The sequence below is a fragment of the Nycticebus coucang genome, chromosome 6, assembly GCF_027406575.1.
Source record: "Nycticebus coucang isolate mNycCou1 chromosome 6, mNycCou1.pri, whole genome shotgun sequence".
NCBI classification, from domain to species: Eukaryota; Metazoa; Chordata; class Mammalia; order Primates; family Lorisidae; genus Nycticebus; species Nycticebus coucang.
The window spans coordinates 86,079,714-86,099,389 of NC_069785.1; the positions used below are offsets into that span (position 1 = coordinate 86,079,714).

General features: G+C 39.3%; 1 protein-coding gene and 1 non-coding gene across 2 annotated transcripts; both read right to left on the reverse strand.

The window, feature by feature from the left end:
- Positions 1 to 4,001: 4,001 nt before the first annotated feature.
- LOC128589400 (U6 spliceosomal RNA) lies at positions 4,002 to 4,108 on the reverse strand. The gene has a single exon (XR_008380990.1). It is a non-coding gene; the product is annotated as a U6 spliceosomal RNA (small nuclear RNA).
- A 3,543-nt stretch (positions 4,109 to 7,651) lies between these two features.
- LOC128588767 (putative ankyrin repeat domain-containing protein 20A5) lies at positions 7,652 to 18,138 on the reverse strand. Its single transcript, XM_053595584.1, has 5 exons — positions 17,936 to 18,138; positions 13,247 to 13,361; positions 12,915 to 13,088; positions 9,113 to 9,219; positions 7,652 to 7,757 (listed from the first exon to the last, which is right to left on the reverse strand). The coding sequence occupies exons 1-5, from the start codon at positions 18,136 to 18,138 to the stop codon at positions 7,652 to 7,654; spliced, it is 705 nt and encodes a 234-aa protein (XP_053451559.1).
- Between the last annotated feature and the right edge of the window lie 1,538 nt (positions 18,139 to 19,676).

Here is a 19,676-nt window from a genome sequence, read left to right on the forward strand (position 1 = left end):
ATGATGCTTTACTGAGACAAAATTTTTAAATGCTCAGAGAAACAGGAATACAATGGAATACATTGCTCCTAAAATTTATTATTGAAACTGTCATAGAATCCCACATAAAATACCATCTGCATTTTTCACAGGTTGTAATTGTTTTATTATTTATTTATTTTTTTTGAGACAGAGTCTCACTAAGTCACCCTGGGTAGAGTGCCATGGTGTCACAGCTCACAGCAACCTCAGACTCTTGGGCTTAAGTGATTCTCTTGCCTCAGCCTCCCAAGTAGTTGGGACTACAGGTTCCCACCACAATGTCCGACTATTATTGTTGTTGTTGTTGCAGTTGTCACTGTCGTTTTGGCTAGCCTGGGTGGGATCCAACCGGCCAGCCTTGGTGTATGTGGCTGGCATCCTACCCACTGAGCTATGGGTGCTGCCCCACAGGTTGTAATATTCTAATGTTGCATTTTCCAGTACATGTTCATTAAGTCCTACTTTTTTGGATATTGGTTGTTTTCTACTGTGTGGCTTATAAATCAGGTTGATAGCACACAAAGCGAGAATAAGATGGAGTTAGTCAGGCTAGGGCTGAGATGACACAGACGGTCTAGATGGTTAGGTCCTATGTGACCTCTGAGTATGTCCTATGTGACCTTTGCCTCATGTCTCCCATCCTTGTTGTCTTGTAAATATGGGTTTAACCTAACATTGTATATCTTGAATAGCTTAAGGCAATGTATTAAAGAGATTAACTTCTGGATTGGAATGTTGTTATATGGATCATGGGTTATGTCAATTATTGTTTGTTACAGATCATTGGTTATGGTGATTATTGTTATTTAAAATAAGTATTATTACTGCTGTTTAATATAAGGGTTAGTATGATTCTTTCTTTTAACATTTACATATAAAACTGATTTTGGAATATACCATATCAAAAGAAGCAAAAACAAAGACCTGATCCTCTCAATACATGCAGAAAAAGCATTTGATAAAGCCCAGCATCCTTTTCTGATTAGAACACTGAAGAATACAGGTATAGTTGGCACATTTCTTAAACTGATCAAAGCTATCTACCACAAACTCACAGCTAGTATTATACTCAATGGAGCAAAACTGAAATCTTTTCCACTTAGAAATGAAACCAGACAAGGTTGTCCTCTATCGTCACTACTAATTCAACATAGTGCTGGAAGTTCTAGCCGATACAATCAGGCAAGAGAAGGAAATAAAGGACATCCAAATGGGGGCAGAGCAGGTCAAACTCTCCCTCTTTGCTGATGATATGATATTATACTTAGAGAACCCCAAAGACTCAATCACAAGACTCCTGGAAGTGATCAAAAAATACAGTAAGGTCCCAGGATATAAAATTAATGTCCACAGATCAGTAGCCTTTGTATACACCAATAACAGCAGCCAAGGCAAGGAGACAATCAAGGACACACTTCCCCTCACAGTAGTTTCAAAGAAAATGAAATACCTAGGAATATACCTCACAAAAGAGGTGAAGAATCTCTATAAAGAAAATTATAAAACCCTAAGAGAAGGAATAGCAGAGGATATTAACAAATGATAGAACATACCATGCTCATTGCTGGGGAAAATCAACATTGTTAAAATGTCTGTACTTCCAAAAGCATTCTACAGATTCAAGCAATCCCCATTAAAATACCAACATCATACTTTCAAGACTTGGAAAAAATAATTCTTTGTTTTCTATGGAACCAGGAAAAATCCTGTCTAGCTAAGGCCATCCTTAGTAATAAAAACAAACCTGAGTGAATCAGTCTACCATATATTAGGCTGTACTACAAGGCCATATTGATCAAAACAGCATGGTACTGGCACAAAAATAGACATATAGACATTTTGGAACCAAATAGAAAACCAGGAAATGAAACTAACATCTTACAGCCACCTAATCTTTGATAAACCAAACAAGAACCTACACTGGAGGAAAGAATCCCTATTCAGTTAATGGTGCTGGGAGAACTGGATAACCATACATAAAACACTTGAAACTGGATCTGCACTTTTCACCACTCACTAAAATTTATTCACGATAGATAAGAGATCTGAATCTAAGGCACAGAACAATAAAAATCCTTAAAGAAAATACTGGAAAAACACTTCAAGGTGTCAACCTGGGAAAAGACTGTATGAAGAAGATTTCAGTGGCAACTGCAACAGCAGAATAAACAAATGGGACTTAATTAAACTCAATAGCTTCTGTACAGCTAATGGGACAACCACCAAAGCTAATGGACAGTCATCAGAATGGGAAAAGATACTTGCATACTATGAATTAGACAACAGATTTGTAACTAGGATCTACAGAGAACTCAAACTAAGCAACAGAAAAAGAGTCAAAAATCCCTTCTGTCAATTGGCCAGAGAGAGGAAGAGAACCTTCTCTAAAGAAGACAGATGAATGGAAAAATAATAAACATATGAAAAAATGCTCATCATACCTAATTATTCGAGAAATGCAGATCAAAACCACCCTGAGATATCATTGAACCCCAGTGAGAATGGCCAACATCACAAAGTCTCAAAGCTACAGATGCTGGTGTGGATGTGGAGAGCAGGGAACACTTCTTTTTTTGTTTGCTTGTTTTTATTATTTTTTTATTGTTACATCATAGCTGTGTACATTAGTTCAATCAAGAGGTACAATGTGCTGGTTTCATATACAATCTGAAATATTCTCATCAAACCGTTCAACGTAGCCTTCATGACATTTTCTTAGTTATTGTACACTTCTGCTGGGACTGCAAACTAATACAACCTTTTAGGAGAAAGTATGGAGAACCCTCAAAGAACTCAAACTAGACTTCCCATTTGATCCTCCCATTACTGAGTACCTACCCAGAAGAAAAAAAAAATCCTTTTACCATAAGGACACTTGCAGTAGACTGTTTATTGCAGCTCAATTTACAATTAAAAAAAAATGGAGAAACAGCCTAAATGCCCCCCAACCCAGGAGTGGATTAACAAGTTGTGGTATATGTGTGCCGTGGAATACTATTCAGCTACTAAATCAAATGAACACTATACATCTTTTGTACTAATTTGGATGGAGATGGAATACATCCTTCTTAGTGAAGCATCACAAGAATGGAGAAGCAAGAATCCAATGTGCTCAATTTTGATATGAGGACAATTGACAACCTAGTACATGTTGGGGGGTCAGAGAATGGGGGAGTGGAGAGAAGGAAGAAGGGGAGGTCACAGTGTTTCGCACACCTCTTGGGGGAGGAACACATTTATAAGAGGAACTTTGCTTGACAAATGCAATTAGTGTAACCTGGTTCTTTGAATGAAGAACCTCAATAAATCCCCAACAATAAAAAAATGTGATTTTGGAAATAGAAGAACAGGACAGTCTTGGAGAGGACACTCTCATCTTCTCCACAATTGATGGACTTCTGACAAATAAAGTTTGGTGCATCTATCCCCATCTCTGCATATTGGCTGACAGTGACAGGTGGCCAAACTCTCTTCATCCAGTAACAAGGTCATCTCAGCTGTTTCATAGTTTTCAACAAAATTTATTTGTAAGACATTAGCCCACTAAATTAGATAACATAAAGTTAATGTCCCCCATTATAATAGTAGAAAACTAATAGACGTCAAGACCTGGTTTGGATTCCTACTATTCTCTCTCTACCTAGTACCTAGTCAGACTCTGAACCAGTAGATCTTTGTTAGAATGGTATTTAATCTCCATGCTCATCTCCAATTGATGTAGACGACAAAAAAATCCTGCTTCTTTAAATTCCATGAAGGAACGAGATCCATGTTGATACTTTCTCATTTCTGAAATACATCAACAACACTTTGCACACAACATCCCAAGTGTTATTCAGCTCCATGCTCATTTCATAGATCATCTTACACAAAATTTTTTTTAGAGAACATCACAGTTTCACTATTGGGTGCTGCCCATTTTGCTTTGACTCATACTATTAGAGTTTGTCAAACAATTCAGTCACCATTCAAGAACTACACAAAATATGGAATGTCTCAAGAAACTGTATGTGACCTTTGCACATGAGTCATGCTAATCTTCTCTGTATTGTTTCAATTTTATTATATGTGCTGCCAAAGCAAGCACAATGTTCTACTTCTGTATGTAACTTTTTTTTTTATTATTTTGGGGGCTTCATTGAGGATTTAAAGAACCTGGTTACATTGATTGCTTTTGTCAGATAAAGACCTTCCAATAATAGTGTTCCACCTCCAAAACGTGTACCACCCCCTGTGATTCCCACCCCCTTCCTTTCTCTGTTCTCCCCATCCTCAACCCCCACACTGTGTGCTAGGTCACTAATTTTTCCCATATTTGCCGCGGACCGCCGGTCGATGGGCCTCAGTCCGAGGGTGATCAGGGAGAACGGTACAGGTTGGTTGAGAGGTCGACGCAGGAAAAATGACAGACTGCCACACAGCATGTGATGAAGGAAGCAGCTGTAAATTTTACTGAGAGTATATGTTGGTATTTATACATTTTCTTTCTAAGGTTTAAACAATGTAATCTTTATTCTGCTTATGTTTGTAAATTATCTTTGTGTCTGCATATGCGGTTTATCATGCATTATATGTTTTCAAGGTTTTGTTCTCCGGAGGGAGGTGGTTTATCTTTTCAAGGTTTTGCTCTCTGGAGGGAGGTGGTTTATCAGTAACACCTGGTTATTCCCTCTTATCTAGGAATGTCAAGGCTTGTGACTTTTCTTAGCCCTGCAATTTTTTTCAGTTTCTTATAATTTCTTTTAAAAACAGCTGAATATATTCTTTTACGTATAATGCTTGACTACTTCTATATATATTTTCTATATATTTTTACTTTTATTAGTAATTATACTTTGATTCATAATTAATTGTTTGTCAAACATTAAACTACTCTATTGATTTGTATTACATATGAAAATTAGTGAAGCAAGATGTTTTTCTAAGTAAAGTTTTACTGCAGGTGGTGATAGTGCATGTCGTGTTGGAACATCTTCTTTGCTGTGCCTGCATTGTCTCAAGTCACTGACATTTATGGTAGGGACGTGCTGTTGACCAGGTTTACTTGGAGCCACTGAGTCTGACACAGCCATTCTTGTTGTGCTTAATCTGGATCAGTAAACCACTGTGTTTATGCTTAGAATTAACAGAACAAACAAGCATTTAACTGAACATAAAGGTTTCTTAATTGTATGCCGTACCCCGTAGATGATTGCGTCAAAAAACAGCATGCTAGGCAACATTTCTATTGCTGTGCACACTGGGGGTGCTGGGGGCTTCGCTCCGAGGAGCACAGACCTCCTTTCCTTCATTTTACAACGTGGACAGCGCCACCTCGCTGCGGCATGATGCCGAGGGTGCGGCACATATTAGAATTGAGTACATAGAATTCTTGTTTTTCCATTCTTGTGATGCTTTGCTAAGAATAATGTCTTCCACTTCCATCCAGGTTAATACAAAAGATGTAAAGTCTCCATCTTTTTTAGTGGTTGCATAGTATTCTATGGTATACATATACCACAGTTTGCTAATTCATTCCTAGGTGGGTGGGCATTTAGGCTGTTTCCACATTTTAGCAATTGCAAATTGAGCTGTGATAAACAGTCTAGCACAAGTGTCCTTAAAGTAAATAGATGTTTTTGTTTTTGTTTTGTTTTTTTTCCTTCTAGGCAGATGCCCAGTAATGGGACTGCAGAATCAAATGGGAGGTCTAGTTTGAGTTCTTTGAGGGATCTCCATACTTCCTTCCAAAAAGGTTGTACTAGTTTGCAGTCCCACCAGCAGTACAAAAGTGTTCCCTTCTCTTCACATCCATGCCAGCATCTGTAGTTTTGAGACTTTATAAGGTGGACCATTCTCACTGGGTTTAGGTGATATCTCTGGGTGGTTTTGATTTGCATTTCTCGGATAATTGGGGATGATGAGCATTTTATCATATGTTTGTTAGCCATTCATCTGTCTTCTTTAGAGAAGATCTATTCATCTCTCTTGCTCTATGTTGTAAAGGATTCTTGGTTCTTTTGTGTTTATTGAGTTATCTGTAGAGCCTAGTTATTAATCTTTTATGTAATTCAATATATGCAAATATATCTTCTTATTGGGTAGGTTGTCTATTTGCTTTGGTATTGATTTGTCATATAAATACAACTAACCTGTTCAGATTCAGAGGTTTACATCCAGCAGCTACATTCTTAGAATTTGACATAGAATTTGAAAACATTCTTAAATTTTGAGGTAGAGAACCAAGTAGCTTCAAAGATTTTCATAATTATGGAGGACAAATCATTTGAGGGCCAAGGACAAGTTGGTGTCCACTACTAGAGAAGGATATGGGATCTTTTACAGCCTAAGAAAAGGTGCTGCACAGGCTATAAGTAGGCTTCAGGGCATAGATCTGGTAACAAAGAAGAAACGGAACTCCATTCCTTTCCTGCATCATTATTTGGAACTCTCTGACAGTTTAGAACAATCTCAGCTACTATTTGCTAGACAAAAGGACTTTAAAGGAGAATGTACAAAGGATTAGGCTAAGTCTAAACTAAAATGTGAGCTCCATATAAGCTCTATATAAGTAGGGGAAGGGATCTCTTTGCTCACTGTGTGTTTGTGTGGCTAAAGTTCAGAGGCCTAGCTGCCAGAGCAGAGAACAATGCTAGTGCTTTTGGGAACAATGGACAAGCATATAAGCAAATGTAAGTGAACCACAAAAAGTATTACTTTGAAGTTTAAGTGTGTTTGACCATGGAGACTGAGGCATCTGAATCAGCAAAGACTTCCTAGTAGCATAATTACCAGACTGCAGGACCAGTTTCCAGGCAACAATGCAGCAACACAATCAGGGGAAACAGAATGAGTACAAAGTCCTTCTTCTCCCCTTTCTGCCTTATAAAAGAGGATTGACTTTCTTGCACTTTAAAACCTGTTCAGTTCTTGAAAATTTCAAGGAGGAAGGTCTAGAGCACAACAGTACAACAGGGAATGGTACAACAGCTTCTACTAAAGTGGACCTTTCACGACCCATATAACTACTCAGAAAAAGCAGAGTTGTGACACTGTCTTTATCCCACGCATAGGGGCTGTACTTGTAATAAAACAAATAAAACTGAAATCCGTAAGGTTAAAGGTCTTAAAAGTCTTAAGAACCCTGCACTCATTACTACTTGTAACACCTCCATCCTTTGGATTTCTTCCGGCTATCTCATTTCCATTCTAAAACTTTCTGAAACAAACCATGAAATTTCAACTGATGTACAAGTTGCAATAGTTATAATTATTTTACACCTCAATTTAACATTAACTGGTCTTTTTTCTTTTTCTCTTTTTTTTTTTTTTTTTGAGACAGAGTCTTACTTTGTCCCCCTGGGTAGAGTGACATGTCATCATAGCTCACAGCGACCTCAAACTCTTAGGATTAAGCAATTCTCTTGCCTAAGCCTCCTGAGTAGCTGTGACTACAGGTGCCTGCACAATGCCTGGATATTTTTTTGTTGCAATTGTCATTGTCGTTTTAGCAGGCCCAGACCCTGTTCAACCCTGTCACCCCCAGTGCATATGGCTGGCACCTTAACCACTGTGCTACGGGTGCCACCCAGCATTAAGTAGTCTTTTATCGTGTACACTTACCTTTCAGAGTCAGGAAGAAGAAAATTATCTATAGTCCGTCCAATAAATCTTCCGCAAAGACATTAATATTCTGCTCCAAAAGAAGATCCACTAAGCTTTCCGAATTACAAAGTACAGCAAGCATGAGCGCTGTTCTAAAATAAGAAAGATAACCCACACTTACAAACTCGAAAAAAGTTATTTATAGTACTAATTGGATATACTTTACCAATTCAATATCCTGCCTGTCCGTGCAGAATGTTCTTACAGACATGAACATCTTGGGTACTGAAATGTTCATTTTAGCCAATTTCCACTGAAGCTAAAAGGAAGCCTCTTAACCACTGGTATAACACAGTACAAGTTGCTAATTTATAGGGCTTTCATGGTCAAGAAACTATGCTGAGATCACTTATCTTACATAGTGCAAGATTTAGATGTAGAATTTTCCATTCCTTCCCTATCTAAATAGAATATATTTTCATTCAAAGTCAGATAGTGGTCAAATAAGTAAGAGCTACTTGCAGGCTTCCAATAACAATAATAATGGTAATAATTTTAGTCAGAGTACTTACAGATTTTGATGCTGATATTCACGTGCTAGGAACTGCATTAAATTATTGTGTGTGTGTGTGTATATATATGTATCTGTGTGTATGTGTGTATATGTCTCTGTGTGTGTACATATAAGACTTTACACACCATAAGCCTTGGCAGATTATGCTCCTTTTCAGATCAAAAAACACATCTGATGATAAATGATGTTCCTAACATCACACCTAGCAAGTGGAAAAGCCAGGAATCCAACCCAGGCTTCGGGGAATCTAAAGCCTCTCTGTTTACACTTTATCACCCACCTATGGCTTATTTTATTCAAGGAAAAGTTTATCCAGTTAAAGTTTTCATCCTTCTGCCCATGCCAATTAAAACTAAAACATCAAACTACACTAGAAGTAAAAATGGAAAAAAAGCTGATGAACCCGCAGGATCTGGTAATAGCAATTAATAGTCACTTAAGGATAATCTAACGTCAATATTCTTTAAAGAAAACAACTTAAAGACTCACTAAGTCATTCAAAAGAGAAAATGAATCCCAGCTCCTATTTATGGGACACAGAACATTCTAAAGGAAAACCATATAAGCAACAGTGGTTAAAAAATACTATGAAAGAGTGAAGAATTTCATATTAAGTCATAAAGTAAACTACAAGTTTAAGTCCACATTTTATACAACTAACTAAAGCCTATCAGCTAATATATCGCCAAAACACCAAATTACGAACAAATATCAGTCAATATTGAAAAAAAAGGTAAATCCTTCTGTATACTGTCCTTCATATTTCTCAGTCAAAATAACTGCTTTTCTGCGTAACTAAAGATCTGTGTGGATATTTTTCACTATACAACAATTATGAGGTAACGTTATTGTTCATTTAACATTTCTGAGGAGAGATACTATTGCCACTCTAGAATACCACTCAGGTTTTAAAAACAGAACGAATTACTATACCTCCTACATCCATCAACTAGATGTATATTTGCCTTATGCTTAATTAAAAGTTCCGCCACATCTGAATGGGTTTCCTTCAGAGCAAGGAAGAGTGGTGTGGTGTCTTTCTGCAATACAGCAAAAACAATTAATACAATATTGGACAAAATTATACACTTTTATAAGTGGAAAACTTTATATAAGGTCCTAAAATTGTACACATAAGGTAGAAAATAAATAAAAAGTAGACCCTTCCTTCTCATTACTCTGTGCTTTCCAATGTGAAACTCCTTCCCTTGGAAACACCTCTCATCTGCCTCTTCACATCAACTCAGGTTACCTCCAAAACTCAGTTCAGACATTTAATGCTTTGAAGAATCTTTGCTTCTATCACAGCATTTACCACAGTATAATACTTTATTGTTTCTCATCTAAACCAAGAGCTTCTTGTGGGCAGAGGCAGTATCTATTATTAATATCTCTATATCCCCCTACCCTAAGATATAGTAGTAACTATTTTCAGTATTTTTATTGAGTTAATGATCTAAATTATTACCCCTAGATCAGTATTTCTTACACTGCATTTCAAAGACTACTTACAAGTATGTACCCCTAACACAAAGTTTCCATGATCATCTATGCATAACAAATATTACCAAACTTTCCATTATATATCCAATATTAAAGCAATCTCTTGAATTTGCTTAAACCCTCTTTGGCAATACATTTTTGGGGCAAACCCTAACATTTGAGAAATGAGAGTTTCCGTGATCCTTGAAAGCTTTCCAACAAAGGGGGAGGATTTCACCAGGTACACCAACTCAGGACTCTCTTCTATCGATGGTGACAAGACCCCAGATGCCAATTGGTCTGTCACTCCTGTTGCAAATGGTTCACTAAGGTTTTCTGAGTGAAAAAAAGCTAGACTTCAAATGAACTTTTCTTGCTTATCATTAAATGGCCCATGGGATGTCTCCTGTTATAAGATTATCAATTTTTTACTTAGGCAAGAGAATCACTTAAGCCCAAGAGTCTGAGGTCGCTGTGAGCTGTGACACCATGGCAATCTACCAAGGGTGACATAGTGAGACTCTGTCTCAAAACAAAACAAAACAAAACAAACAACAACAACAAAAAAAGATTACCAATTTTTATCTCAGCTGTTAGAAAGTTCACTGAGAAACATTATTCTCGATGAAAATGGTATATGGAAATCTAATGCATATTTAACTTTCTAATCCATTTTTTTCTGGTTTCTCTTTAAATTATGTTTTTTTTTGGCAAAATATAAAGCAGAAATATAATGGTTTCTTAATAAAAGTTCTAATACTGACTTACATGAATTGTTTACAGCCTAAGTAAAGTCACTAAATCATTTTCATTTTTAAGGGATGGTTCTGAGGCAAAACATATGTCATCATCTATCCAACTACAACCATGATTAACTTAAAAAGGCTTATAGGTTTTGTAACAGGAAAACAATTATTTGATAGATGCAAAGACAAAGAGATTTTAAAAGCCATTTTTTAAGTTCTAAGATATGACCCCATCACTAAGGACTAATATAATTTTTTTTAAAAAAATTCCTATATGTATTCTAACTTCATGGTTTTCAGTGTTTCAAACTGAGATCCTGATTATGCTGAAGCTCTGTGGCCCTAAAAGATGTGCTAAGACAGTTCATATTACAGCTTCAACTAAAAAAAAAGGTAAAGGATTCGCTACTATTCTGATTGAGAAAACTCTACTTGTAAAAAACATTTGTTGACTTAATCATCTGAATGATAACAAAGAGGAAATACTAAAATGGTCAGTCTGCACTTATTGAAAGACTATACACAAGTAAATTTCTAAAATCCCTCTCAATAACAGTAAATGATTGATGGTTGAAAAGGATAAGAAGTTGCTCTGTAAGCTAACAGATACTGCCAGTAACATTCCTTTTACCCTCTTAAGCAGTAAAAGACATCATAAACATCAGTCTAATATAACTGGAAAGCAGAGATTGAAAGAGAAGTAGTGCCTCTAGAAATTTCTTACATTTTTGATACATGTGAATTCATAATTACACTTAAGTGCTCAGTGCATCAGTGTCTTGAAGAAATTGTGTTGTTCTTAGGGACAGTGTCAGAGAAAGTGTCAAGAAATCCTGGGTTGGTTCAGTGCCTGTAGCTCAGCAGCTAGGGCACTGGCCATATAAAAAAACCTGAGCTGGCAGGTTCTAAGCCAGCCCAGGCCTGCCAAACAATGACAACTACAACAAAAACAAAAAAATAGCCCGGCATTGTGACAGACACCTGTAGTCCCAGCTTCTTGGGAGGCTGACGCAAGAGAATTGCTTAAACAAGAGTTGGAGGTTGCTGTGAGCTGTCACGCCAAGGTACTCTACCCAGGGGAACACAATGAGACTCTGTCTCAAAAAAAAAAAAAAAAAAAAACAACTCCTGAGATTGACTGATCCTTCCTACCTCAGTCTCCCTCTCCCTCGAACATGTACCTGCCTTCAAGGAAATATTTTTAAATATATGTGCTTGGACCTTATTATATTTTCTGAATCAAAATCTTCAGGACAGAGCCTAGACTTCTAAATTATTATTTTACATTCCCCCCAGTTCATTGTGTTGCACAATTCTAGTGGAGAACTAATGCAACAGAAAACCACTTTTGTCTCATTGTCTACCTACATGGACAATTATGTTACCACTTGGGAATTTGGATAAAAAGAAGAAAGAGTAAGAGGTGGAGTCATTACTGAAAATTCCATTTAATGTTTCTAGGGAAGGGGCGAACAGGGACTAGTGAACTGAACATGCACCTTGATTTTGCTACGGAAAAGGTCCTTCTCCCCCACCTTCCCATCAAGACATTCTGGTCTTGAGAGTAGAGTTTACACTCTTACCTAAAAGTGGCTGCTTCTGCCAAATTAGGATGATCAGTTAATTATTTGTTCTTCCTTCTTTCTTACTTCATCATACTCATTGTCAATCTGGTTTTCTCGGAGTTCTCCTAAAATTGATGCCTAGACAAGTCTACCTCTCACTAACTCTCTCAAACTGAGAGTTATTATCCCTCAAAATAAAGAGATTCTGGTTTAAATGTTAAAAAACTGGACAAAACATGCAAAACACCCTCTTATTGGAATTTCCTGCAGTTATGTATTTTTTTAATGATTTTTTATTAAGTCTTTTGTATATAGATCATAAAAACATTTATGCCATTTTCAATGTGTTGATTATTTGAACAAATTGAAGTGCTTACATCATACTAATCAACATAGCTTTCACCTCATTTACCCAATCATGCAGTTTTTAAACTGGCCTGTGTGTTTCTGATCAGTCTCCTTTCCCTTTTCCCCATTTTCCTCTTTACCCCTTGCTTATGTGAGGCAAATCATGTTCTTAGAAATTATTTTTTAAGAAACCTGTCAACAGCAAGATTTCTATTTCTTGTAAAATACATTCCTTTTGTCGAAGTTTTAAGATAAAGCCTATTTCTAGGATAAATTGACTTTTCTGTGCTATTTTACAATAATTAGAAAGAAACAGCAGAATGGTAAAAAAATTGAAAAAAATAATTTAACCTTCAACAAATTCAGTGTTATCTCAAATATTTAACATAAATGCATAAAAGAAGATGTACTCTCTCATGCTCCTTCGAAAGTACCAATTTTTAAACAGAAACCTTTGACAATTGAGCTATTTCAAAATATTTTATTTTAGGGAATGCTTAAGTTTCCAAACTTGGAAAATTGAACTCTTACATATGTCAATGTTAAAACAAATGTATTTCTGATATTTTCAAAATAAAGTCAGTTAATCTATACCTTGTTCATTATCTCTGTAGCGGCACCATGTTCAAGGAGTTTTGTTGCAATCTCTACATTGCCGCTGTGGGCAGCATAGTGGAGAGCGCAGTTACCGTGGATATCCGTAATGTTGGGATCTGCGCCACGTTCTAAGAGGAGAGTGACGCACTGCCGTCTCTCGCATTGCACGGCCTGTCAGTTTTACACCAAGAAATAGATCATAAGTTCTAGGAATGCAATATACCTTTCACAGATTTTACTTATTAGTTATATTCAATTGAGATAAATTCATTTTTATTCTATGGGTTTAAATAAAATCCATCTCAAGCTGAAATCTGGCTACTATATACCTTTATCAGAGGTGTCCTCTCTTCAGCATCTCTGATGTTCAGATCGCAGTCCTTGTCGATCAACATAGTGGACACCTTGGCATAGCCTCTTACGCAAGCCAAATGCAAAGCACTCCTACAAAATTGAGAGAGCCTTTTTAAAAAATTGTAGCACACTAACTAAAAACATGTAATCATTCATGTAGTTGTAAGCATTAAGTTTCATTTATTCCTGTTTTCAGAACAAATCCTTAATTTTCTTGTGAAGATAGAACGATATTTATTAACACTCACTGTGTAACAAAAGAACAGCCTATTGGAATCCAAAGACATTGGCCTTTGGATTCAGTAACTTCAGTTTGGGACACACTTTGGCTTAGCTTTTCTGTGTCTTAATTTCCTCATCGATAAAATGGAAATAAAAATAGTAAGAGCAGGCGGCACCTGTGGTTCAAAGGAGTAGGGCGCCAGCCCCATATGCCGGTTGTGGTGGGTTGAAACCCAGCCCCAGCCAAAAACTGCAAAAAAAAAAAAAAGAAAGAAATAGTAAGGACACCTTACAGGATACCCTTGTGATGCTGACCATTTTTAACAGTTCCTGGCACAAATAACAGCTCAGTAATTGTTGTTTATTATAACTATTACCATGAATGCTAAGAAAGATGACATTCTGATTAAAGTAAAATGATACAATCATATCTACTCAGTGGTATGTTTTAAAGATTAGAAATACAACTGTATTATAATGTTTCTTTTTTTTTTCCATTATAACATCTCTGATTTAGGAATGCCACTTGTAATTCATGATTATAAGTATAATTGGCAGCATTTTAAAAATTACAGTATTGAACTTAAGATAATGGGGCAAAGCACATTCCATGGTGGCTTTACAGTGAGTGAGATTTGGCACACACAGGTCTCTAGCATTTATTTTTATATGAATGACATTTAAATAAATTTTAGTTTTTAAATGTACTAGGACAAAAAGATGGCTGAATTAACAACAATTTTCAAAAGAAAGTTAATTCTCATTTTGATTTCAAAAATATTTAAAACAAAAGAAATGCAGAATTGAAATGAAAGTGTGGCTCATTATTCAGTGCTTAGATTGATTGACATGTAAAGGAGATATTTCCAGTGATTAGTATTAGTCATTAAGACTGTTATAAAATTTCAAAGGTCACTAAAATATCTTTTTAAATAATTGTTTAACTTTAGGAATTATTTTTATGCTAACTTTTATTCTCTTCAAAAGTAAAGGAATCTTTTTATCTGTGTTTAACAGGAGGGAGGAAAAACTGCATGTGAGATCAAGTCCTAATGCAACAATTTTAAACCTCTCATCTTCCTCAGGCTGCTCAGGTAAACATGATGGTTTAGGATGGAACGGTCCTGAAAGGCTATAGTATATGTCTCCTGCCAAAGAGGTTTCCAGCTTATGTTTGGAGAATAAATGGATTCAAAGGATGGATAGGGAGCTCAATTAAAAGAAAAAAGAAAAACTCAAGAAGTAAAGCAATACTTTTGCAAGATTAATAATCATTTATATTTGCCAGCTTTATTTTCTTAAGGGCACAAATAAAATGATGAATCTATAATTATTTGTATATATAATAAATACATATGATGAAAACAATGTGCATAATAAAATGTATACGCAACAGAATATACATGCACAGATACAGGTAAAAAGATTCATTTTGAAGAGACTACAAGTTAGTAGAAGATACTAATTCGAATAAATGAATTAATAAAAAGTGGGAAATTATTTTTCTTGTGTAAGATTCATATCCCATAATCCTTGTGAACGGATTATTTCATTAATAATAAGCTGCTACTAAAACTTATACAGGTTCACTGCAGAAATCACAGGGAAAAAAAGAAAAATCTTAGTCGTATACCAATTTCTAACACTAACTGCTTTTGTCAAACTTTTTACATATTTTCAGCTAACACATTGCCATAGTCCATGTGTACATATCAGCAAACTGACATTTTCCTCACTGTATATCTTAAAAGTTCACCTCCACATGACAGCTGACACCTACCTGTTCATATGCCACCTTCATATGCCACTCTTACCTAAGTGGCTGCTTCTGCCAGATTAGGATTCTGTCACATATTGTACTACCCTATGGATGCATTGAAGTTTCTTTTTTTTTTTTTTTCTTTGTTTTGTAGAGACAGAGTCTTGCTGTACCGCCCTCGGTAGAGTGCCGTGGCGTCACACAGCTCACAGCAACCTCTAACTCTTGGGCTTACGCGATTCTCTTGCCTCAGCCTCCAGAGCAGCTGGGACTACAGGCGCCCGCCACAACGCCCGGCTATTTTTTTTTGCTGTTGCAGTTTGGCCGGGGCTGGGTTTGAACCTGCCACCCTCGGCATATGGGGCCGGCGCCCTACTCACTGAGCCACAGGCATGTTATGTAGGTTCTCCTTAATACAGTGTTACTTTAAGCAGAGCTGAGAAAGTCAAATTTTATGAATTTCTAATTACTCCATAAAAATATTTTATTATGACTTGTTGGAGTCTATCTAAAAGGTCATAAGCACATAAAAGCATAAGTACCACCACATTGCATCTTTATAAACTTTGTGGATAGAAAAAAAAAAGTATTCCCTTTTTAATTTAAGGTCCTTGTCTTATCAAGAACACTAAATGTTTTTCCCAGGTCCATAGATCAATTGTAGATCAGTAAAGAAAAATGTACTTTGCAGAATTTTAGAATTCTTTTTTTTTTTTTTTTTTTTTTGCAGTTTTGGCCAGCACCGGACTTGAACCAGCCACCCCTGGTTTATGGGGCCAGTGCCCTACACTTTGAACCACAGGTGCTGCCCAAATTAAGATATATTTTCATTTGATGTGTTGCAAATATTTTGTAAACATGTTTTGTTAATTTTTTTCCCCTCATATACGGAGGGTTTTAACGTTTATTTTGCTGAAACAATCTTCAGAAAGCTTGCTTCAGAGGTCATTCTCAGGAAGGGCTTCTTACCATAAAAATGTATCTATCTCAATAGGCATTTAGGTTTGTTCCTAGTACTTTCCTCATTTGGTATATTTAAAACTTTTAATACGTATTTTATTATGAACTTACATTTATTTATTTGAGACAGATTCTCACTATGTTGGCCTGGGTAGAGTTCCGTGGGGTCACAGCTCACAGCAACCTCAAACTCTTGAGCTTAAGCAATTCTCCTGCCTCAGATTCCAAAGTAGCTGAGATTATAGGTGCCCCCACAACACCTGACTATATATTTGTTGTAGTGGTCTTTGTTTAGCATGCTGTTCTTGGAACCCACCACCCCACCCCACCCCACCCCACCCCCACCCCCGGTGTATGTGGCCAGTGTCCTAACCACTGACCTGACGGTGCCCAGCCATGAACTTACTTTTGTGAATTAAAAATCTATCTACTTTATTTCCAGCTAACAGACACCTCAGTTATGAAAAATTCATTGTTCGCTAATAATATAAAATGTCACCATTATCAAGTTCTAAATTCTCCTATACATTTGGTGTATCTGGATTTTATATTTTGTGCCATTCATTCATGTGTCTTTTCAAATGTTAGTAAAAAATTTGTGGACCTTAATAGCACATTTTGATATCTAAATAGGCAAGTCTTTATTCACACCATTACAAATGTTTCTTAATATCATGACAATAACAAAAGACGGATACCATATGCAACTCAAAAATTGAAAAATTTTGGCATTTTTATTTGGCTGATTTAAAATTAATAAACATGGAAAGAGCTCACATTTTCAGGAAAATAAGTCTTCCTACTCACGCACATGCAATCATCTTACCACTTTAAAATTGCTTTCTAAGACCCCCTCGGTAGAGAACGCAAACCCACAGCTGCACTTCGATATAAAATGGAAATTGGACTTGATCTAAAGATGTGTTAGCTCAGAGGTGGATATATTGTAGGGATTCTCTCATTATGTACTTTTCCATAATATACAGAACATTATGTTCTAAAATGTGTACATCAAAAATAAAATGCGGTTATACCTAATTTTCTTGGTTAAATTACTTTAAAATGGTCAATACAGGCTGGGCACAGGGGCTCGCGTCTGTAATCCTAGCACTCTGGATGCCGAGGCGGGTGGATTGCCTGAGCTCACAGGTTCAAGACCAGCCTGAGCCAGAGCGAGACCACATCTCTAAAAATAGCCAGGTGTTGTGGCGAGTTCCTGTAGTCCCAGCTACTCTGGAGGCTGAGACAAGACAAGTGCTTGAGGTTGTTGGGGAGCTATGACGCCACAGAATTCTATCCAGGGCAAAAAAGTGAGACTCTTGTCTCCAAAAAACAAACAAACAAAAAAGGTCAATACAGAGCTGTATAAGGGGAATCTGGAGTGGAATGGAAACCAGATGAGGTTCAGCTTTTGCTCTGCTGCCCATAGTGGTGGCCCGAGTGGGGCGCGGGACCTCTCCCAGACTTCCCCATCTCAGTTTCTAAGGAGCCCTGGCGACAGGAGGGCTGGCCCAAGGAGCCCATGAAAGAGGGCGTCTCCCCCCTCATCCCTCACACCTGGAGCCCATGAAAGGGGGCGTCTCCCCCCTCACACTCCTCACACCTCATCCCTCACACCTGGTCACCCCACCTCTCACCCCCCACACCGCCACCCCCAACCCCATCCCACCCAACCCCTGCCCCTCGCCCCAGCCCGAGCCACCCGGCTCCCTGTTCCTATTACCTCTTCTTCTTGTCATATGCATTTAACTTATTTCTTTTCAGATGGACCAGGTCCATCATGTCGTAGAGGTCGCCCTCGTAGGCAGCTCTGTGGAGAGTCTTGAGGTCCTTAAATTTGACCTCATACCCAGCCGTTGAGAAGACTGGGTCCTGATTCTGGTCCCAGTACTGGTGGACCAAAGGGGTCAAGGCTGTGTTGCCCATCTCCACCTGCAGCTAACAATTTCTTTTAGATAGAGATCCTGGCTCCGTAGACTCCCTTCCCCCACCCCCTCCCCTCCGCTTTCTTGCTCAGCGTAGCCCTAGGACGGTGTCCTAACCAGGTCTGGCAGCAACTCCAGGAAACAAGCCTGGCGGTTCCGTGGTCAGACCGGTACAACCGAAGGCTAGCAACGGCAGTGCGCGTGCGCAGGAAGACCCGCGCTGGCGTTCGGAAGTTGTGTGCAGCTGGTGCCTGGGCGTGCAGGGCATGACTACAGAGCTGGACCTCAGGGCTCCCTGGGTGCACAGGGTCCTCGTACACTGCCCGCCAGGCCTGGCACACCTGCTGCACATGGTGCGTGCAGGAGGGATCTAGGGAGTTCTGTACCCTCTCAGCTCAGGCAGATATTTCCTGTCCTTGCTGCTGTTTGGACAGGGCCAGGGGCTGTGGGGAGCAGCCCTGCAACTAGGAACCTGCCCGCGCTCCTAGAAGGAAGGAACAAGGCACCTGACACCTCAGTTGCAGTCAAGCCTGGCAAATGACCTGGCAGCAGCCGCTCAGCCAGACTGCCTGGTGGGCGCGGACCCCATACTCCCAGCACGGGCCCAGCAGGAGCTGGCCCGCGGAGTCGGTAGGGCCCTTGGGACACATGCTGGACATGAGTCCTTGAGCGCTGGACACACCAACCTCAGGGTTCAGCGGTGCAGCCTGTTCCGCCCCTGAGTGCTGCTGCTAGTGCCGGGCCCACCGCCCGGCTTGGCGCAGGCTGAGGCCCCCGCCCTTGCATGGGTGCTGCTGAGGGCGTCGCGAGATCTGGGATTTCTGGACAGTCACTGCAGGCACCGGACAACAGTTGCAGCCCCGGCTGTGGTGGCAGCGGGCTGGCAGCCTAGTCCCTGTCCATCCCGCCTACCTGGCCTGAGGGCCCACCCTCCTTGACCTGCAAATGGAACGTGGGGCAGCGATGCTGGACCTTGGACACAGCACTCTCCATTTTCAACACACAACCTCCCCCTCCCGGTTCTCTGAACACCAGCTGCCCCTGGGCAGGCAGGGCTGGGACAGGAAGGTCGCACTCAGGGTTGGAATCACAGAACCCCTGTGTCCTGAGGGCGTCACGCTGAGGTGGTCGCCAGGCCTGGTCCCCTCGCAAAGGGCGGTGCTGAGGAGCTGTGTGTTCTGTCACAGCCACAACGCCCAGGAGCAGTCGCTGGCCACGCCGAGGTACCGTGCGTCCTCTACAGCCCGCGGCGCCAAGGGGCCCAGGCTTCTCTCAAGCAAGCGCGGTGAGGCCGCGCCGCCACGTGGTCCCACGCAAGCGCCCTCTCCCCCGGCGGGAGGCGTGGTTCGCCCCTCGCTGGGCGTGGCGGGCCTTACAGCCTCGCAGTGGAACCGGACTGCTGCTCCAGTTCTAGTCCAGCCACACTCCTCTCCTGGAGCTGTCCCTGTCCTAATCCCTAGATCCTGTGGGTGTTCCTGTACCTGTTGAGAGGAGCTTTGCATACCTGATTAATTGAAGGATTTTGAAAGGGGGAGGGGA